Source organism: Terrapene carolina, unplaced genomic scaffold, assembly GCF_002925995.2.
Source record: "Terrapene carolina triunguis isolate 2854851 unplaced genomic scaffold, T_m_triunguis-2.0 Scaffold33723, whole genome shotgun sequence".
NCBI classification, from domain to species: Eukaryota; Metazoa; Chordata; order Testudines; family Emydidae; genus Terrapene; species Terrapene triunguis.
Window position 1 is genome coordinate 2,189,220 of NW_020698074.1, and position 22,910 is coordinate 2,212,129.

General features: G+C 41.8%; 1 protein-coding gene across 1 annotated transcript in view; it reads left to right on the top strand.

Annotated features, from left to right (window-relative positions):
• Nucleotides 1-22,124, top strand: part of LOC112109101 (SH3 and cysteine-rich domain-containing protein) — a 108,748-nt gene extending 86,624 nt beyond the window's left edge. Inside the window, exons 7-11 of the mRNA XM_024203491.2 lie at nucleotides 2,174-2,238; nucleotides 5,903-5,991; nucleotides 11,289-11,340; nucleotides 11,438-11,575; nucleotides 21,181-22,124. Of these exons, the coding sequence (XP_024059259.1) occupies nucleotides 2,174-2,238; nucleotides 5,903-5,991; nucleotides 11,289-11,340; nucleotides 11,438-11,575; nucleotides 21,181-21,279 (443 nt within the window). The 3' untranslated portion in view covers nucleotides 21,280-22,124. The remainder of the gene's footprint in view (nucleotides 1-2,173; nucleotides 2,239-5,902; nucleotides 5,992-11,288; nucleotides 11,341-11,437; nucleotides 11,576-21,180) is intronic.
• The last annotated feature ends 786 nt before the right edge of the window (nucleotides 22,125-22,910 follow it).

Here is a 22,910-nt window from a genome sequence, read left to right on the forward strand (position 1 = left end):
GTAGATTTTAATAAACTGCCTGTGTTGTTTGTACTAATGATGGAAATGCTAAGACCCTTTTCATGCTGTCAGAGTTCCCACATGGTTTTCCTGCCGCTGCAAGGGCAAACAGATGGATTTCTGGTTTGTGTAGAGATGAACCCCATACTTGCTATGACCTTTACTTTTACATGTCTCCCAGTAATATTCAGAGAGCATGAGCTAAACAGAGATTAAAAGTTTAATGAACTCATTTAAAAATATTCTTGGGGCGTTATTCACCATTGCATTGCTCCAGCTTTACACGGGATAACTCTGGTGATTCTAAATGGTGTTACTACACCATAAAGCTAGAGTAACACAGCAATGAATCAGGCCCCTGGTGTTTTATTTTTCCCAGAGAAACCTGACTTCCTCAAGGAATGTTTTAGAAAAATGCAGATTTGTGTCTGTTTATGCAATAGGGAAACAGCAAGAGGAACACAGTATGGAGAAGTCTAGGAGGCACAACAAACAGAGGCTGGTTTATACATGTCAATAGGATTGAGATAATTTCAAGGGGAAATTAATTCTCTACAGTGCTAAAGCACAGACAATATCAAATGTGCTTAGTTTACAAATAAAAAGATGACTTTTCCAACTGCCAACTCTGTAAACTCACCCTGGTCTCCACCAATCAATTGGGCTCATTACTTTGCATGCATTGTTACCAGTAATAAAAGTTCTGCAGGTCAAATTATTCTGTAAAAGACATCTGTTCAGTCCCATTGTCATCAGTGAGTTTGCGTAGATATAACTGATTCAGGTATAGGAAACAATCTCCATGTAGGAACACACTTAGTATTCAGTTCTGTCAACGCACCAGGAATAGAACCCAGCTCACGCACTCAGTTGATTCTGCATTGCTAACCAGAGTAAAAAATAGTAGTAAGATTTTATTTTTGTCAATGGAGAAATCAGAAATTACCCTGAATACACAATCTGATGAACAAGAAGGTTACATTTAGATAATCTACTTTTCAGGTCAGAAATGCACTCTAAAATTTTATAAAGCCTTTTCACGTTATGAATGGTGTAAGTCTAGCTAGATATTACCTCACTCATCTTTTCTGTTATTGGGCCAGCTTCTGTTGGTGGCAGAGACAAGCTTTTGAACTTACACAGAGCTCTTCCCCAGAACTGAAGAGCTCTGCGTGAGCTCGAAAGCTTGTCTCTCTCACCAACAGAAGTTGGCCCAATAACAGATATTAGCTTACTGAGCTTGTCTCGCTATACCACTGGGGAAGCAGAGAGCGATTCAGCGGGAGTGCACTGGCTTCTTGGCTTTTATTATTCTGAAAGTATGAAACTAAATCACAGAGAAGGGAGACAACAATACACAGAACAACCACTAATAACTGGCTCAGACTGCTTTTGGAGACTTCTGACTTACTTCTTATTTTTCTAACAACAAATGTAAGCCAATCCTGGGACTAAACTTTTCTAAAAGTGACTTAGGCCCAGAACAGTTGATGGCTTCCATCTACTAAAATCATGGCTGGGCTTTGTCCAAAAGTAGGGGACACTATTCTCTACAAATTAGGAAACTGTTCTTAGAGAGTGAAGAAGGAACATAATGTAATAAAGCAATTGATGTTAGCAGGGAAGGCACCTGAAGCAATGGTGTATAAATCAGCTAATGAAACAATTACAGTAGATTAAGCTAAATTCTGATACCCTTATTAATCCTGAGTGGGACCTTACTTCTTGAGTAGACCCATTGATTTCAATGGAGTTACCCACAAAGTGAGGTGTTACTCAGTGTGAGTAAGGCTGCCAGAATCTCATTGCCTGGGAGTCAAGAGACCTGGGCTCTATTCCCAACTTCGCCACTGACCTGCTGCATGACCTTGGGAATTTCTCCTGTTTCCCTTCCCACCTTTTGTTTTATGTGTTCTGGTTGTTAATTCTTCAAGCAGGGACTGTCTTGTGCTACTTATTTGTACAGTAATTAGCACAATGGGGTGCCAGACTTGGTTGGGGCCTATCAGTGCTACTGCAATACAAATGCCTGATTAACAAAAGAAGAACATTACTGAGAGCGGTAGGGAACAGTTAGAAAGGAAGGATTAGGAGAGAGAGATATAAGGTGGGCCTCGGGAGGTGAATGGCCTTCAGCTGTCCCTAAAATGTCATGTGTTGTGTTTTATTTCAGTGTTTACCTACTCAGAAAATGGAACAGAAGACTTCGGAGAAGAATCAAAAAGGATAAACTCCCTGGTATGGGCAAAGATTTAGTGAGCGTATAGTGAAAATGTTAATTGATTTAAGAGGTTTGTTTTTACAGAAGCACACTTGGGTGAGCATTATAAATTGGCCTGGTGAACACAAACATTATGACAGGTGAGCCAGAGCGATGTGAATGGAGCAGTCTTACAGCTGTGACAGCATAAAAATGACACTGCACAATCCAGAGTCTGACATAATTTGAAAAGGATCTTGGTCTTTTTGCAGTTTCTTTTGGTCAAATTGTCCCTGGCCCTTGCGTGAGGGCATATATGGAGAGAGGGGATGCAAGGAGTGGTCTCCCTCATTGAGCACACTGTGCAAACGTTCCTGAGGTGGGAGAGTGCCCAATCCTTCCTTGAGCTCTGGCTTTCATGGTTATGCACCACCCTCCTCAGCACTGTGGATGACCAGCACAGGCTAGCTCTTTGTAATTTATACCCATCATATAAAAAAGGTGACTTTAACAGAGGGCTAGATGTTGGCGGGGAAGGGGGATGGAGAGGAGACATGGAAAATTACAGTAGGGCCATAGGAGCAATAACAAGGAAACCAGTGGAGGAATCTGCTCAATGTTTTAGATGTCTATTCACAAATGCAAGGAGTATGGGGAATAAACAGAAAGAACTGAAAGTATTAGTCTGGAAACTAGATTATGGCTTAAGGAAGGACAGGCAGGATCAAAAGGAAGGAAGTGTTGCATTATACATCAAGAATATATACACCTGTTCTAAAGTCTAGGAGGAGGTAAGAGACAGGCCAGTTGAAAGTGTCTGGGTAGAGATCAAAAGGGTAAAAAAATGGGGGTGACATCATGGTAGGGGTCTATTATAGACCACCAAATCAGGACAAGGAGGTGAATGAAGCATTTCAAGAACAAATAACAGAAATATCTAAAACAAAAGACCTGTTAGTGATGGGGGGACTTTACCCAGACATCTGTTAGAAAAGTAAGATGGCAAAACACAAATTTTCCAATAAGTGCTTGGACTGTATTGAGGACAACTTTTTGTTTCAAAAAATGGAGGAAGGAACCAGGAGGACAGCCATTTTAGATTTGATTCTGACCAACAGGGAGGAATTGGTAGTGAATCTGAAGCAGGAAGGCAATTTGGGTGAAAGTGACCATAAAATTATAGATTTCATGATTCTAAGGAAAGGAAGGAATGGGAGCAGCAGAATAGGGGCAATGGACTTCAAAAAAGCAGATGTTAGGCTCAGAGAACTGATAGATTCTCTTCCCATAGGACCTTATCTAAGGGGGAAAGGAGTTCAGGAGGGCTGACAGTTTCTCAAGGAGACAGTATTAAAGGCACAATAGTAAACTACCCTGATGCAAAGGAAAGATAAGAAGAATAGTAAGAGGCCAATATGACTCCATCAGGAGTTCCTTAATGACCTGAAAATCAAAAAGGAATGCTACAAAAAGCGGAAATATGGGCAAATTGCTAAGGACGAGTATAAAAGAACAGCACACGTAGGTAGGGACAAAAGCAGAGGGACTAAGGCACAAAATGAGTTATACTTAACAAGGAACATAAAAGGGAATGAGAAGAGGTTCTTTAATACATTAAAAAGAAAAGCATAGGTACTATACTTAGAAGGGAAGTGGAGCTAATAACTGATGATATTAAGAAGGCGGTGGTGTTTAATGCCTATTTTTCTTCAGTCTTCACTAAAAAGGCTAATGGTGACCAGATACGTAATACAATTAATATGAACAACAAGGGGGGAAGGAACACAAGCCAAAAAGTACAAGTTAAAGAATATTTAGATTATTCAAGTCAGCAAGATGTGATGAAATTCACCCTAGAGTACTTAAGGAACTAGCTGAAGCAATCTGAGAACTATTTCCAATTACATTCAAGAATTCACGGAGGACAGGTGAGTTCCTAGAGGGCTGGAGAATGGCAAATATAGTACCTATCTTTAAAAATGGGAACAAAGAGGACCCCAGGAATTATAGACCAGTCAGTCTAACTTTAATACCTGGAAAGATACTGGAACAAATTATTAAATAAGCAATAGAGGTTAATAGGGTTATAAGGGGCAACCAGCATGGATTTGTCAAGAACAAATCATGCCAAACCAACCTAACTTCCTTCTTTGACAGGATCCCTGTCCTAATGGATAGAAAGAAAGCAATAGATATGCTATATCTTGATTTTAGTAAGGCTGTTGACACAGTCCCACATGACATTCTCATAACTAGGGAAATGCGATCTAGATGAATTTACAATAAGGTGGGGGCATCACTGGTTGAAAAACAGTATTCAAATAGTAGTTATAAATCATTCACTGTCACACTGGGAGGATGTATCTAGTGGTTTCATTAATAACTTAGATAATGGAGTAGATAATTTGCTTATAAAATTTGTAGATGACACCAAGCTGGGAGGGGTTGCAGGCACTTTGGAGGGCAAGATTAAAATTCAAAGGGACCTTGACAAAATGTAGAATTGGTCTGAATTCAACAAGATAAAATTCAGTAAAGATAAGGGCAAAGTACTTCATTTAGGAAGGAAAAATCAAATCCATAACTACAAAATGGGAAATATCTGGCTAAGTGGTAGTACTGGCGTAAAGGATCTGAGGGTTACAGTGGATCACAGCTTGAATACGAGTCAATGATGTGCTACAGTTGCAAAACAGGCTGATATTTTCAGGGTGTAAGAACAGGAGTGTTGTATGTAAGACACAAGAGGTAATTGTCCTGCTTTACTGAGCACTGGTGAGGCCAGAGCTGAGTACTGTGTCCAGTGCTGGGCACAACAAAGATCTGGACAAATTGGAGAGAATTCAGAGGAGAGTAACAAAAATCATAAAAGTACAGAAAACCTGACCTATGAGGAAAGATTAAAAAACGGGGGATGTTTAGTCTTGAGAAAAGAAAAAGAAAACTGATGAGGGCCCTGATAGTAGTCTTCAAATATGTTAAGGGCTGTTATAAAGAGGACTCTGATCAATTGTTCTCCATGTTTATTTAAGCCCATTACTTCCTTCATCTGAAGCATGGGAGCTTTAGGCTAACTATTTGGAAAAGCTTCCTATTCTTCCGAGGGGGTTGTGGAATCCCCATCATTGGAGGTTTTTGAGAACAGGTTTGATAAACACCTGTGAGGGATGGGTCTAGGTTTACTTGGTCCTGCCTCAGCGCAGAGGGCTGGACTTGATAACTTCTTGAGGTCCCTTCTAGTCCTACATTTTTATGATTCTATATGACAGTAATAAACTGCAAGGCACATATCATGCAGTCTTTAGCATACAGCAAAGAGCATGGGTTTTTTTTAAGATCTCACCCAAAATATGCACAAAGCACTCTTTATCTGCTTCTGGAGGATGAAAAGTTGAGTCAGCTCTGACAGAACTTGAACCTGTGGTTCTAGAGGGTCTAATTGTTGCAAACTTCAGAAGTCATGTTTATCCCCTAATACCCTCTTAAAACTTAAACATTTCTTTGATTTAGAGCCAACTCTGCATCTTGTCCCTATGTGTGTAATGGGATGAACCAAAATCTTGGATTGAAAGGCCCCAGAGTTCAATAAAGTTCAGATCTGGAGCCAAATATTACATCTCAGACCCATCTCTATCGAGGGCATGGCAATTCTAGCAGCCAGAAACTTACAGGTTTTCTTATCTGTTTTTCCCCCCCTTAAAGGGACCTCTTTATAAAGACACATTACAAATGCACACCTACGTTGCCTTGTACAAATTTGTACCACAAGAGAATGAAGACTTGGAGATGAGGTAAAGTGCTGACATATTTACTTATTGATTTGACCCAAGAAAACTGAGAATGGTGCAGACTTAAATTAGTGTTGTACTTTTAATTCTAATTTTGCTATGCATATTTGTATTATATTATTTATATAAACATGGTCTCACAGCTATTTAATTATGTATTCTTTCCCTCTTTCCACTTATGAAAAATGCTACAGAGTTGAGGACAAGTTTTTTACAAAGAAAATAATGGTTAAAACTTTCAAGTCAAGTCCAGTGTGTTGGGCGCTTTTGATAATTATGCTCTAAGTCCCATTCAGTGACTTTCAGTGAGACTTAGGTTCCTAAGTGCTGACGTCTCTTTTGGGATGGTTGACAATTTTTTTACAGAAAATTGGATTTTCAGCTAAATACATATTTTTGCAGCATCTGCTTTCCCTGAAATTTTAGATTTTTTTTTAATCAGAAAACGACAAACTTTGTTTTGTTTTGGCCAAAAATAATTCAATTTTCAGCAACCAAAAAAACTGAAAAAATATCAGGTTTTAAATTTGGGGGGTTTTGACAAAAAAATTTCCACAGGAAAAAGAATCCCATTTTCTAACCAGATCTAGTGACAAGGTCGGAACTTCTAAGTGTTATATAACTGATTGCTCCCTCCCCTCCTACCCTCCCCCACACAGCGATTTTGTCTCAGAAAAGGGGAATGAGGAGGCTCTCAAGGTGGTGAATGGCTGCTAGTGTGTTTTCGTGTACAATATATGGAAGGTTGGTTTGAACTGCAAAATCTTCTGGTTCAAATATCTTTTCTTTAGCACTTTTTCATTTAACCCTGCACTAGTGCTGCCTTGTCCAGTCTAACAGGGCCTGTCCAAAGCCCCACTGAAGTCAAAGGGAATTTTTCCATTGACTACCCTGGGCTTTGACAGAGGCCCACAGTGAGTAGTTTGTTGCAGAGACTTTAATAGGCTCTAGGAGTGCTGGCTGCTTTGGGCACAGTTCACAAAACAAATCATCTCTCTTCATGATTTACCCAAGGTCAAACCAGTCAGATGCTGACTCCAATAAAATATATGTAACCCTTCTGCCCATAAGAGTTGGCAGCAACAAGGGCCGGGTTCAGTATCTAGGGGTTCCGTTTCAATAACACAATGCAAAACCGGCTCGAACCCCCACCCAGTGACCTGGGACAATTACATACCACCCCCCGGGTGCCTCTAAGAGGCAATACTTCCCCTCTTGCAAGCACAGAGGCTGAGCGTAGCAAAAGCCTTTTCATAAAGGAGGAAAACAATGCGGCATTATGTTGGGGAAACACTACAAACAGGATTGATAACACAAATCATGAGCAAAAGACCCGCTCCCAAGTAAGTTTGGCAGTGTCCTTTTCCCCTCAGGGTCTTAAGTCCAGCAACCCAACAGTCACCCCACCCACAGTTTCTGTGCTTGGTCAGTGCAGCCTCCCAGAGTTCAGAAGTTCATCTGCAGAGTTTATCTCCCAGCCTGGGTGGAAGTGGGGGAAAGGTATGGGGGCATCTTACATGCTCCGCTGCTCGGGTTGATGGCCGATTGCCACGTCTCTCCCTGGGGTTCTGCTACAGTCTTCACTGCCAGCTGTGCCTCTCCACCAACCATCCTGCTAGCCGCTCCTCTCTGCTAGCCATCCTGCTAGCCACTCACCAACTTGTCTTCAGGCCCCCCTCTACTTAACACAGCTCTTAGTGATTTCAGCTCTTAGTAACTTCAGCTCTTTAGTGTTTTTCAGTTCTCGATGATTTCTGCTGTTAGTAGGAGGAGCCTCAGTGTGGCACACTCAGAACCACTAGTCAAAAGTAGGTCTAATGCTTAGACCTAGGAATTAGTGATTACAGCTCTGCAGCACCTAACAAGACTCCTAACTGAGTCAAAATTAACTCTATTATTACACCATGGCAGGGGGTGTCAAAGTGGTGTTTGCAGCCCCACACTACTAGATACATATGCCTGTCCCCAGCATTTCTCAATTCACTGGGCTTTGGAACCCATGTCCCTTGCCTAGCAAGTGCTACTTAGTTGAGGGTGAGTCCCTCCATCATAAAATGCCAAGTACAGTTCTACTGTCCTTGATTCACATAACCAGGATAACAACACTTTATTACTCCTGCCCCAGTAACAAAGAGACTGGGGATCCCACAGCACCAAAATGACCATTTGGGCAAGCAGTCCATCATGCTAGGCGGGGCGGGAGATGTGCCCATGCAAACGAGATCAGCCCCTGAAGTCCTTTTCCACAGCTCACCACCAGATGTCAGGGTAGAGCTCATTCTGACTCTGCTTACATATGCTTACAAAGTCACTCAAGAAAAGTCCCACTCTTCAGCATCTTTCTATTTCCCAGTTTTCAACTGTGCCCTCTCCTTGCTCAAGATAGAGCTAGCATTTTGCATGGCTAGCATTTTTCCATGACTGCTTTGTTTCAGGTGTGATAACTGGATAGAAAATAGCCACATGCAGGATGACATTTGCTAGGAATCCAGAGCCCCTATGTCTAAATGCTCTGCATGTTGGACTCTCATTTTGCATTATTGATTTATTTTGGTTTATGCACTCACTCATTCGATTAAAAAGGAGCACCATCTTAAAATGTAATGTAACCATGCTTCCCAAGGATGTCTAATAACCCAGCAGCTGAACCACGTACTCATCCCCTGCCAGAGTCCTCCCACACCCTTACAACAAGGTATAAAAATGTGCCTCGCAGTCCGTCCTGATGGTTGATAAACGAGGACTGCTTTGGATTGACTTGCCTTCTCAGTTGAGATGCCAGCTAAGTTTTCGATTAGTGCCACTTGTTATGGTGGTAGATTTTTGTGTGTGGCCCAAAGCCACCACAATGAAGAGCATCAAATAATCACCAGATAGCAATGCTGTTTGGTCGCTACTGACCTGGGCTGGATTCACACTGGTCACTACGGGTTAGATTTTTGTCTAAACCAATGGGAGTAAGACACCTAGGTCGTTTTGAAAATTCCACTAGGCACCTGTGTGAATCTTTAGATGCCTAAATACCTTTTGAAAGATGGCCCAAAGCACTTTAAAATCGTTGGCAAGCATTATTATCCCCATTTGATAAAGGGGAAGACAGAGGCTAGGTCTACACTACCCGCCTGAATCGGCGGGTAGAAATCGATCTCTCGGGGATCGAATTATCGCGTCTTGTCGGGACGCGACAATCGATCCCCGAATCGACGCGCTTACTCCACCAGCGGAGGTAGGAGTAAGTGCCGTCGACGGGGAGCCGCGGAGGTCGATTTTGCTGCTGTCCTCACAGCGGGGTAAGTCAGCTCCGATACGTCGAATTCAGCTACGCTATTCGCGTAGCTGAATTTGCGTATCTTAAATCGACCCCCCCCGTAGTGAAGACCTGCCCAGAGAAAATAAAGACTCAGTCCCTTGACTTTAATGGGAGTGGGTCTGGCTTTTAAGTGGCGTAGCTAGGAATCAAACCCAGGTCTGATGTGCCGTCACTGGTGCACGCTGTCCAATCAGTTCCTGACATGTTCCAAGAAGACTGGAAGCTTTATGGTTCTGTGATGTCATCACTCTTGTACAAGGAGTTCAAGATAGGATGTGGGGAAAGCTGGAGAAATTAGGGTTCAGCTATTGCCCATTAATTTCAGTGAATTCAGAACCCCCATTGCCCCAAGGAAAGGCTCACACCCAGCAGAACAGAATTCTTGGAGCCGGTCACATTGGGAAGTGGGCAGAACTTACTTCCAACAGCACAGTGTGTCATGTTTGTGTAACAACTTGATGCAGCACCAAAGTGGGTCTTCAGATATCTGCTGCACTAATGCTGCAATATTAGGGATGAGCCCAGCAGACTCAAATATGGCAAGTTGGAGTAGGCTAATATTTCTGGCCAAATTATTCTCCCAGCCTGAGGCTGTAACTAGTCAGCTGCCTTCTGATACTCAGCAATTACAGCATGACTCCACACATTATAAAGGTAAATACGTCCCATTTGAATCAAAAAGACATTTCTGTGTAGAATTACATCCCTGCTGATTAATTATATTTGTCAGTTAAATAAAACTGTTTTCCTGCTGCCTTCCTTTAGCAGTAACAGCACGAGAACCTGGCTGATAAGATTCTGTGTCCCAACAATATTTAATGCCTTCATGTAACATGGTGATCCCTGTTACAAATGGGTATTTCTAAGCAGTTTCAGACTAAATTGGAAGCAAAGTACATCACATAGGATTTGCCATCTTACAACAAAGGTCTTTCTATAAAAAGGAGGGGAGGAGATTGTGTATTCTAAACTGGGATGTCAGGTTCTAATTGCTGAGGTACGGTGAAATTTGGTTTAATATATCACCCACCACTTTCACAGCCCTTTATTGCTCCTGTTGAATTCAGCAGCAAAACTGAATGGGAGTAGGGCCCAGGCTCTGTGTGGATCAAACCTTAGGGCCATATTGGGCCAAACCTTAGGGCCCTAGAATGGATGACGTTGGGGGAGGGTTAAAGGCGCCTTCTCTCTGCCAAGTGCCTGCATTAGCCAGGCACAATAGTAGTCCTTCCACTCTAGGGAGCACAGGATCACATCAAAGAGGATGGGGGAAAATGGGGGTCATGGCCATGTGCCCCTCAACTTCCACCTAATGCAACCCTCACCAGTCCGTGGCTCACCGGCCAGAACACAGAAAGGAGAAGACTGTCCCATTCTATAGAATGATGTCACATGCACTCTCCCCTTCCATGTGTCAGGTTGCTGGGCCAGAGATTATGCTTGTGAGGCAAAAATCCCTCAGTGTGTTCACCCTGGTATTGTACCTGCCAAACTGCCGCTAACATGAGCCAGTGCAAAGAACACAGGGCCAAATCCTCAGCTGGTATTTATTGGCACAGCACCACTGACTTCATTCTGTCCCCACTCAGCTGCAGGTAAAAAATGTTACAGCTTGTGGGAGTATCAGCAGAGCCATGCGGGACCTGATAGCTCTACCTTGGCATCAAAATGCACAGGAGAATTCAATGGGACAAATTTTGCACCCAGTTACAATGGTCCAACTATGCTGGCATCACTGAGCTTTGCACTTGTATAACTGAGAGCAGAGTTTGACCCTCTCTCACCTGGCAGATGGAGATTTTGCTTCTGTACTCCTATCTGACTTAGGAAGTTCTCATTGCTTCATGGATCCACATGTAGTGATTAATGAGATATAACGATCAAGGCTGGGTTACCCTTCTAAGAGAATTTCACTATGAATGCTGATGTGCTGTTGCAATTAAGACACATCTTAATCGAAATTCCCGACATCTGTCCTTTCTAATTATAGACCAGGTGATATGATCACACTGCTGGAGGATTCTAATGAAGACTGGTGGAAGGTATGGGCCAAATACTCTATATCCTTTAACAAAATAAATTAATGGTATTTATAATGAGTATGAAGGTCATTCTTCTGTCAATGTGCTTGCTCTGCAGGGGAGAATTGAGGACAGAATAGGATTTTTTCCCGCTAATTTTGTTCAGAGAGTGCAACAAGACGAAAAGATTTTCAAGTGCGTCAGAACATTTATCGGATGCAAGGAGCAAGGACAGATTACTCTGAAAGAGAACCAAGTAAGTGAAGTACACCATTTACTGTATATTAAGGACACAGTTTGCGTCTGACGAAGTGGGTATTCACCCACGAAAGCTTATGCTCCAATACATCTGTTAGTCTTAAAGGTGCCACAGGACTCTTTGTTGCTTTTTACAGATCCAGACTAACACGGCTACCCCTCTGATACTAGTGTATCCAGTAATCTGCTTGATTTCATTAGACGTTTTGGGTGTGCAAAGAAACCATGAGCAGACTTTCACAGCACACAGAATTTTTTTCAGTAAATATTATTTATATTGTGGTAATACCTAGTCCCCAGTCAGGATCATGGCCTCATTGTATGTACACTAGAGCTGTGTAGGAAACTGTTTTTTCATCCCCTGATAGTTTTCAAGATTTTAAAATTTCTTCATATGCCAACTCAGGCTGAAAAATCAAAATATCAAAAATTTTCATGAACATATCTGAAAAAAAATTCAGATCAGGCCAATCTAAATGTTTCTTTTCAACAATTTTGATACATTTCATTTATATTGGCCTTTTAAAACCTTTATTTAATATAAACTAACTCAAATTTCAAAACAAAGTCATTTTGAACCAGAAAATGAAACTTTTTGTTTTGAAAATTTCAAAACAAGATTTTTCAACCTTTTATACACTTTGTTTTTTTAAAAAAAAATCAGGATATTCGTGAAAACCAACCCTTTCCTGCAAACAGTTTTGATTTTGACAAATCAACATTTTCCACGGAAAAAATGTTTTGTCAGAAAATTCTGACCAGCTGTACCAAACACTGGGAAGACAGGTTGTGCCTCAAAGAGTTTATGGTCTAAATCCTCAATCCCACAAAGATTTATGGACATGGTTAATTTTACAGACTGTGAATTGTCCTAGTGACTTCAGATGGGACAACAAACAATGCATAAAGTTAAGCACATATGTAAGTTTGTTGCAGAACTGGGGCTTAATTCAAGACAAGACTCAACAAAAGTGTTTAACAGACAATAAGAGGGAAGGGGAGGTTGAGGGTAATAGTGACGGGAATGCTGATACATGGGGCAATATGTGAACAACTAGAGGCATCCAAATAATTCAGGATGGGATTTTCAAAACTGCTTTGCATTGGGCCTGACCTTGCTCCCACCAATGCCAATTCCCAAAGGCTTGACTTCAAAGGGAGCAGTTAAGATAACACCATCCTTAGATATCTTTTCATTATCATTTTAAATGCCTTATCATTCCATAACTCCTTGTTCCTCCCTTTCCCTCTCATTCCTACACACTGATTTTTTTAAAAACACCCCTGTATAATATTTTTTTCACTGAACTCACACAATCTATTCACTCTGAAGGTCTTTGATCAAATCCTCCTCTTTCATATTGTTTTTAAATGCGCACACAAAATGATGGGCATATCTTTCATCTGGGGATACGCCTTTGGTGTGTTCTTATTTCAAATTTGATTTTGTAACTACTTTTCCTGAATACTGAATGGATCCAATTGAAGTCAGTGGAGGGCTTCTATGGGATTGCACTGGCATAAATGAAAGCAGAATTTAGCCCATTCTACATTAAAAGAACATCAACACTGTGACAAACACAGTAACATAACTAAGGAAACGAACAACTAAGGGAAAAAATATAGCCTAGGATCTCTGATACAAAGGGACATCAGCTTGAAATCTTTCTTAGTACATCCTGATAGAGCTAATTATTTTCCCCTCTTCATGGGGCTTTTTCTTTCCTTTGGAGATTTGCATCACATCTCGTATCCCTAGGGGCCAAATTCTGTGCTAACTTGCACTCTCTGCAATGCAACTGACCTTAATGCGGTTGAATGTGGGGGGGAGGGGTGTCTAGGTCAGCATAGAATTTGGCCCCTAATGTTTCTTTAATGTAGCATTTGCTTGTGACATTTGTTAGCACTTCAGTTTGATGATGGGTTAGGATATTTCACCCCTTTGATGTAGAAGAATGTCTAAGTGCTAATATTTTGTGGCAACATCAGCCCTGTAAATAAGATATTGGAAGAGCAGTACTTGGATTATATAGTTTGACTGCCTTCCTGCAGCAAGTACATTAGGCAGCATTGAAGCTGTTAAAGTGAGATAAGCTGCATGAAGTATTTTACCATCACAGTAAATTGATGCAAATGTCTTCACTGTGAGCCTGATTTTCCACTGCCCTGCACCTTGAGTGGTTATTTTCATCTGTGCAAAAGGATGGGAAAAACATGATCCAATCAGTATAGTAGGGGTTTAAACCACTTTGCACTGGTGTGAATGACTAGGTAAGGGGGAAGGGAGTGGGGAATCTAGCGCTGTGAATGTGATGTGGCAACATGAAGGTAGATTGACAGATGATTTGTGTGATTAAATCAGATTATAATGTTAAGCACATGATATCCTGTCAGTTAACATGACTACCATTGTAAATGCTATGGATCAGTTTTCTTGTATCATTTCCCATAAAACTATAATTTCTAAAAGATCTGATATAAAGTCTGGCACTTGTCTCCAAACATGAAACCATCCTATTGTCCTTCTTTCATAATAGGATTGCATGGGAGCTATCATCAGGAGCAGCTCATTGTTTCAATTCAATATATGAGATGAACAGAGGTGGACTAATTCGTCCTGTCTGTCAACCCCTTTGTTCCCTTTTAGTAAGGACGAGCAAACTTGTCTTGCTTAATTCCAAACCCATGCAAACACTGAAGTTCAACTTGAATGTTATGGGTTCTCTGTCTGCTTAGGAGAAGCTGGGGGAAAGGGAGTGAAGAAGGGGAAAATGTGTTCAATGGAAAATAGAGCACAGAGATCAGGCAGAGTGAACAAGTAAATTCAGAGGGATCTGGGGAAAAGATGTAGAGACTGAGAACAAAATCTAATGAAGGAATAAATGTAGGAGGTCAAATTATGACCACCCACTTCAGGGAGATGCAGGAGGGGAGGTGCAAGGAACCTCCATGCCACTTGGCACAACTTCCACAAAGGAATCCCTTTCGTCATCCTGGGACTATCCCTGAGGTGGTCTGACCCCCACACAGGGCTGTACTTAACTGGCACAAGTCTGGATCATTGAACTTTTTTTTAAAACAAAAAATGGCTTTTTGACCATTACAATTTTTCCTCACCAAAAACTATGTTTTTGCTATGGTTTTTCATTAAAAGGTTTACTTTTCAAAAATCAATTTTTAAATGTTTGTTTGTCTCTCTTTTTCTCCATTCCTCTTTTCTATTTTGCCACTGGAAATAGAAAATGGGAAAGGAAAAAAGGGGAAGAAAAATGAAAAACAAGAAAGATTCATGTAGGGAGATTGGTTTAATCAAAACCCCAAAAATTTCAGTGGAAATTTTTGAATGAAATGAAAAATGTTCATTCCTTTTGACATATTTTTTTGGAAAATACTTAACATTTTTCAGCTTTGGACACAAGTGTGGCTAATATACCTGCTTTACACAGTTCACCACTCATGCCAGCCTAGCTTTTGAAGGAAAAGGAGAGATTCTTCAGTCCCAAACATAGAGCTCAGGCTTCTCTTTAGCTAGGAAAACTGCATAATTCATTTAACAAATTAATGTAAATTATATTAGCACAGATTCTCCTCATTTTACATGGATGTAAATTGACTGGGTCAAAATCTGTGCTGGCCCAGAAGTCATACGAAAAGCATATGTGACAATGAAGTCAGTGGGGTTACGCCAACAGCGACCTGGCCCATTGAGTTTAATGTGAGCTTCTCATTTTCAAATACAGTGCTTGTCACCAAGGGCTTTCATACTGCAGGATGCTCCTGTTGATGCTTGAACATAACTCCCTGCCGCGTTAGTGGGTGTTATGTATGCACGTCAGGAAGAGAATATACAAACCTTAAAGTGCCCGGTGCAGAAAATGAGGAAATTTTTGTATGCACAATATTATATCAAATCGGCAGCAAAAATTCATAATCATAGACAAAAATACAGGCTATTTTCAAATACAGGCAAAGAGATTTTCAGCATCCTAGGCACCGTGAGCACGTCTGCCTGTGTCTTTGCTTTGCACAGTTTCAAACACTTTGAGTTTCAGGTTCATCCAAACCTTTATGGCAAAGCTGATGCTGAGTGTATGTCTACCCAGCCCGCAGAAGCAGGCCTCTGAGCTTAGATCAGCAGACTCAGGCTAGCAGGGCTTGTGCTAGCACTCTAAAAATACCTTTATAGACAGCACGTTGACATTGCAACTTGAGCTGGAGTTTGAGCTCTGAAACCTAGGGAGTGGGGTGGGCATTAGAGCCTGAGCCACAACTGCAAAGCACTGTCTACATCACTATGTTTTAGAGTCTAGGACAAGCCACTCTAGCCGGAGTCTCTCGATTTGGGTTGGGAGGCCTGCTTCTTTAGGCTGTGTAGACAGGGTGGGGTAGCTCAGTGCTTTGAGCATTAGCCTGCTAAACCCAGGGTTGTGAGTTCAATCCTTGAGGGGGCCCCTTCGGGATCTGGGGCAAAATCAGTACTTGGTCCTGCTGGTGAAGGCAGGGGGCTGGACTCAATGACCTTTTGAGGTCCCTTCCAGGTCTAGGAGATAGGATATCTCCATATATTATTATTATGCTAAGGAGGAGAAGGGAAACAGCACATTTTGCTCCTCCCTCTCTTGTATTATGTAAGGGTTCCACTTCACATAAGAGCTCTTGAAAAATTCATTATGAAAGATGAAACTCAGCCTAGGAAAAAAGCATTCTTCAAAGACATCAACATTTTTCATGCTAGGGTTCAGTGACAGGCTTGTGCAGGTTGAAACTGGTTCAGAAGAAAAATTTCTCTATAGTGCTCAATTCTGTGCCGCCTAAAAAAAAAATGTGTATGCAGTGTTGTAGCCCAGGATATTAGAGAGACAAGGTGAGTGAGGTAACATATTTTATTGGACTAACTTCTGTTGGTGAGAGAAGCTGGTCCAATAAAAGATATTACCGTCTAGAAAAAAACGTGAGTTTTGCTGTTGATTTCAGGAGAGTAAGAGCAGGCCCTTATTTTTGAGTTTGAAACCAAAGCTAGCCAACTTTTGCAGGTTTTCAGATTTTGAAACAAAACTCTTGCATGCCACTAGTTGTGTAAACTTTCCCATTTGAGATTGTGTCCTCACCTGGATGTGAAAATCTTTCTCTAGCCTGAAATGTCTGACCCAGCATATCAGTTCAATAACACAGATTCTACAGCCCTCCCTTTATACGTTAGCAGGTCTTAAGTGAAACTCTGCTCAAAAAAAGAAATCTGCATATTGAAACATATCTAAATATATATCATTATATGAGCTATGGTTGAAAAATAACTAACAATAAAATTAACATTTTGACCATAATGGCCTTTCAAGGACTCTAAATAATCTATTGTTTGAACCTCTGTTTATTATTCTCCCTAATTTAAAACAAAGGAAATGAACACTGGAAAAAAAGCCTTGAGCCAGATCGGCAGCTCCTGTAAATTGGAGTAGCTCCATTGAAGTCTATAGAGCTACACCATTTTATATGAGCTGAGGATCTGGTCCCCTGTGCTTCCAAAAAGTTGAACTACTGTAATCCAAAAGGTCCAAGGTGGCAAAGAAATTCATACCCAAGGCTAACAGTCAGTCCTTTAATCCAGTCTTTTGCTTCTTGGATAAGCAGATGCCTTCAAAAAGGGGAGTTGTAATTTTCCATAGTGTACAGTGCAGCAAATCATAGAGGAGTAACTAGAGAGACCTGAAAAACTAAGCAGAAGGATCGACGCATTTATCAAAACACGGCAATGTAAATTGTTTCTATTACATAAAGAACCTCCCAGGAAAGAGACATTGCTACAACTACAGAACTAGCCTCTGTGCTTATAACTGGACACTGCTACATCGCAATATTGTACTGACATGCTGTTAGAACACCCAAGCCCAATAACTGGATAGACTCTCAGGGCTTTGTACTAACACAGCTTTAGACTTTGCTGTCCCTAAGCACACTGAAACTCATGCTCCCAGCCTAGCAAGTTTTTGAGTTCCCATCCCGAAATACTGTAAAGGGCCCTGATTTTTCCTGGATAGTTGCTCAGCATTGTCTGAAAACCAGGCCCCTTTAAGGTATCTTAGGAACCTAAAATTGAGGTTCCCCCCCCCAAAAAACACTAATTATGTTTGAAAATTTAGGCCAAACTCACTTCCCTCAGATCAATGGAGGGCAGATCTTCCTCCATGCCATTCTTGGAGCTGAAGTTATCAATGTCTTGGCGACTTGAAATCTGTATCCCTGTTGTATTAAAGGGACTGGCTAACACAGCGGATTGGGAATGGACTCTGGAGCCTTGCATTAGTCTGTTAGTGAGTCAAATCCAGCCCGGTTGGTAGTCATCACCATCTGAACGTTCTTTGGTAACCTGTGTGGAACGAGCTGGTGCTCTCAGTCCAAATGCTAGGGCGCTAGTGGGCACAAAATACATCATCACAACTGCCATCCTGGCTGGCAGTTTCAATCGAGAAGCAAAAAGAATGAATGGGGCGATTGAACTACCCTCAGGTCCCAGAGTTGGAGATTTCAGGCCAGGATTGAAATGAATTGGCAAGACAACCTAGGGACGCTTACATGGCCACACCAGTTTTACAGCTACATAGAGGGCATCAGCCTCCAGGACTGTCAATCTGACACCTTTCTAAAGTTCTAAATTCCTGCTAAAAACTGTAGTGAGTTTGTATCCAAATTACGATTTGATGGAAACCAAGGCATGGCATGGCAATGAGAAATGGTGTTTTAAGACATGCAGGAGCCAGGGGAACATTCTGGGGTGAAAATAAGAGACAGCAGTGAAAATCAGCAAAAGCTCAGAGTTGTTGTTTGACTATTTTCCACTTGAGCCTTTTGCTCTGATGGCAAAATGCAAAGTATAGGACTCATGTGAGTTGGAGACTATTAATAATTGTGCAGTTTAAAAGATCATTTCCTAATCATTCATCTTGCCCATCTGTTAAGGGAAAAGTGATGGACAAGAATTCTTCAGGGTCAGAATATGTTGCCAAGTTCAGGGAACAGTCAGGATCCCAGCAATTTTTTTTTTTTTTAAATAGAATAGAAACAAAGAATTGGGAAGTGACTTTCTAATATTAGATCATGTTTTCTGCCTCCAGTTCTCTCCTCGGACCACCCGCTATCTTAGAAATAGCCTGAGAAATGGTCACTTACACCATTTCTAACCTCATGAACCAGCGGCAGTGTTTCAGTGTCTGTGTTGCTAATTTATTGGGGAGTTGCTTCCCAGTTACTCATGTGCTTTGGCAGTATGGCAGCCTCCCATGCATGAACATGTCAGCATGAGTAGGTGCTGTTTTAAGCAGATTCCAATTGGATACAGCAAGCTGTAAGTGCCCAAAAGCAGTAGTCTCTCACTCCCCCGCCCTCCCCCCAAAGCCACAATATTGTTTTGCATTTATCAGCAGCACTAGTTCCACGTAGTAGCTGAGGCACTGTGCAGGGTCCCAATCTAATGTGACAACAGTTAGCAATAAGGGGCTTCAGTCTCCATTAACTTAGATGCCCTTTACAGTGCTTTAACAGAGTAACTCCTGATTTACCCCTGAGCAAGATAAGAATCAGGTCCAAAGATTACAGCTTGTGGCCAATGCTTGAAGCTGGCCAAGCTCTGATCGATGCAGGACCCCCGAGAGGTGAAGGAAGGGAGAAAACCAGCTTAAAGCCACCTTTGCATTCCCCCAATCCCTGAGGTAGCTAGGGGCTGATCTGGCCTGCTGCACAGCTTGGAGCACCTGATCTAAGTTCTTGCAGCTGTTACAGCCTCCTAAGACCTGATGTCTGGCAGAATGCCAGCTGGAGGTTCCCACAGGCAAGGACTAGAGTATTACAAGCTTGCAAGAGAAATGTCTTTGGACAGGCCGTTCCTTACAGGGATCAGGAAGGAATATTTTTACCCAATGCACAATTGGCCAAATGTATTCTGTCTTTGGTTTTTTGCCTTCCTCTGAAGCATCAGGGATTGACCACAGCTGAAGACAGGCCACTGGACAGGGGTTCTGAGGTGCTCAAGGCTCTTTCTTAGAGGCCTGGCTGGTAAATCTTGTTCATGGGCTGAGGGTCCAACTGATCACCAGATCTGGGGTTGGAAAGGAATTTTCCCCCCCAAGTCAGATTTTCAGGGACCTTGGATTGTTTTCGCCTTTCTCTGTGGCATGGAGTGTGGATCACCTGCTAGGATCATTTGGGTCTATCCTACCTAATCATTTCTCTTCCCCTGCAGGGGGCTTGGGTTGCAGGTGACATCTCAGTCTGGCACAAAACATTTTAGTCTGAGGACTAAAATGCTTTAGTCTAATCCCAGTTACTGGGTTCAACACAGGGGTAACTGGATGAAATTTAATGGCCTGTTATATACAGGAGGCCAGAGTAAGTGGCCTAATGCTCCCTTTACTTCTATGAAACTAGATCCTCCCACCTAATTATGAACTAAATCTGCCACAGTTTCATAGAGGGTGTTACCACTGACAGCAGTGGGAGCTCTGAAGGGAATCAGCAGCAAGATCAAAAACCCTTTGAAAGCCCAGCCTGCCATTGTTCAGTTATTGCAGAGGGGGATGAAACGAGACTTTTGTGACTATGTGAATAAGTGATATTCTTTGACCCATGAAGAATTATGCCCATTAGAAGTTAGGCATCTAAATAACTTGGAGGATCTGAGCCTATACATATGTACAATACCTACCAGAATTGGGCCTTAATCTAAGATGAGGCATTTAGGTACTAATGTAATAAATATAAATCATCATCCATCTGAAAATTATGCAATTAGATATATTTTAGGGCCATGTGTTAGTGGCATGTCCTCTGAGTAGCTAAATATTGCACATACTGGCAGCATATTCTCCCCTGTTCAGAGACAACACCATGAAGTGATAGTTCAGCTGGCATGGTGTCAAGGATGCAAGAGTCCATCAGAGAGACCGTTCAGTGCCCCACATCACTGCTGTGGATGCATCTGTTTTATGCCTAACCTTGGAATGCTGTTTGATTTCAATAGCTTGTTTTCTGGAAGTGTACGGATCCTTAGCACCACATTGTACATGTTGGCTTACATTTATTAAAGTGATTTGGGATGCGTTGTTTGTTGTTGCTTGCCCAGTTGATAAACTTTACAGGGCCAGATTTTTAGAAGACAGCTGCTCAGTAATGTGTAAAAGGCAGGCCTCTTAATGGTGTCTCTAGCTGGGCCCTCTAAAACTACACTACCTAAAATCACTAGTCACTTCAGAGAATATATTCTTTAACCTTAGTATTGTAGTAGAGTCCAGATGCTTCACTCATGATTGGCTCCCATTGTCAGAGACACTATACAATCACACGCAAAGTGAGAGTCCCTGCTTCAAAACCCTTGATAGAAGACACTTCCCACTGATGCCAGAGAAAACTGCAAGTGTATATTGGCACTTCAAAAAGAAACCCTTGATCACTTTATATATGGAGGTGGAGTTTCTTACATTTGGAGTTGAAATATAAAGGAGACAGTTCTATATACAGGCTTTATAAGCACAAAGTCTCCCCCACACAGTAAGTACTTGCTCATGGAATAAAGTGGCTGTTTATCTGACTATTTCCCCTCCTCTTTAACTTCAGATCTGCGTGACTTCTGAAAAGGAACATGATGGCTTTATCAAAGTGTACTGTGGGAAGAAGAAAGGCTTTGTCCCCCTAGACGTCTTAGAAATCATCTGATTTCAGCACTGCACTTGCTGCAGTAGGAAAGCTTTGCTGGCAATGCCTGTCTGCCTCATCTCACACTGTGTCAACCCCGCTGGGCCGTCTTGCAGATGATCAGGGACTAGTGAGACGACCACAGCAACAAAAAAAAGACACTTAGACTGTTACAGCAACAAGAAATAAAAAGATGAGGGTTGATTAAAAGAATATACATCAGGAAACCTCTAGGGGAAAAGGGGCCAAGGAAAGTAAAAGGAATAAGGTAAGGAATGGCTGGACTAGCTCATTTTCAGTGCAAGATGGCTATTAATTATCCTGATGGAGACAGACAGACACAGACAGACAGCTGTTCTGAAGGACTAACCTCATACCTGCTCATCTGTCTTAAAAAAAGCTGTTGGAGTATGTTTTTGTTTGAAGTGTGATTTCATGGGGGCGAGGTTCAAACTGTCCTTGTAGTACAGTCTGATCTTGTAGTAAAGTGTGACTGTGATTCTAGAGTTTTGTCCACAGTATTAGCCAATCAGCATAGCGTTTAATCCCGATGTCAAGTCTCCTAACAAAGCAGTTTGGAGGCACTGTGTAAACGTCAGTCTGAGAAGTTAATGCACCATTGTCTGGACGCCAACGGCTTTCTCTTTCTCTGTGCTCAGACTGTACAAAAGAGCAGCCAACTTCTACGTCCTTTGCTTTCTCTGTATACAAACAAAACTCTTGGCACACGTGGGATGTAACTGCTGCTCTGGTCGCTGACAAACTTAGAGTCCCTCCTGTTCAGAAGGCCAAGCTAGAAGTATTCCTCTGTGATTCCTTGCTCCTTTATCTGGTGGCAGAGGAAGTGTCAGAAATACAGAGCTGAGTGAGAGCCCGATGCTCGAAAAGTTTTCTATTTTTCCATGAGTATTAAGTTTGAAGAGATTTTATATATTGATCCTATTTATAAGTAGTAGATAATCAACCAAGCTCCTTCTAGAGTGAAAACGCTACTAAAGAATTGCAGTAATTGTTGGTGAAGCTAGGAATCCTCCCATTCCAGGATCAATGAGAGAGAGAAATAAACTAGAGTATCATTTAATTGTATTAACACGAAGTCTCTTGCTTCATTCACTAGACGGGAGCTTTTAGGAATCAGACTAAGCTAAATTCTGCCTTCACACACACATGCAAACCCTATTGATGCCAGTGAGGTTGCAAGAGGTGTCTTTCAGGGCAATGTTTGGCCTATTGTCTGCATCATGTAGGCCCCAGTCTTGTAATCTGTTCTGTGCATATGAACCCCTGCAATGGTCTCTGTGCAGGCATAAGAGTCTGCCGGTGCAGATCAGATGGCAGCATCAGGGCCTTGGTCTATTGGTCTCATAATATTTCCCACTTGAGTTCTTGCCTTTGTTGTCCAGCCTGTGACAGAACCCTACTCTATATTATTACCAGGGGGGCTGGAACAATTTTTATAGTGGGGGTGTTGAGAGCCATTGAACCAAACTGTAAATCCTGTATATAATGAAATCCACTTCAAGCTAGCGGGTGCGGCATACCCCTGGTTCCAGCACCTATGATTACTACTAGAGATAGACCCAACTCAAAATCCTAAATCCGTATATTCCCACACAAAGGAGAAGTTTCAGATCTGCATCTGAACTTCACAT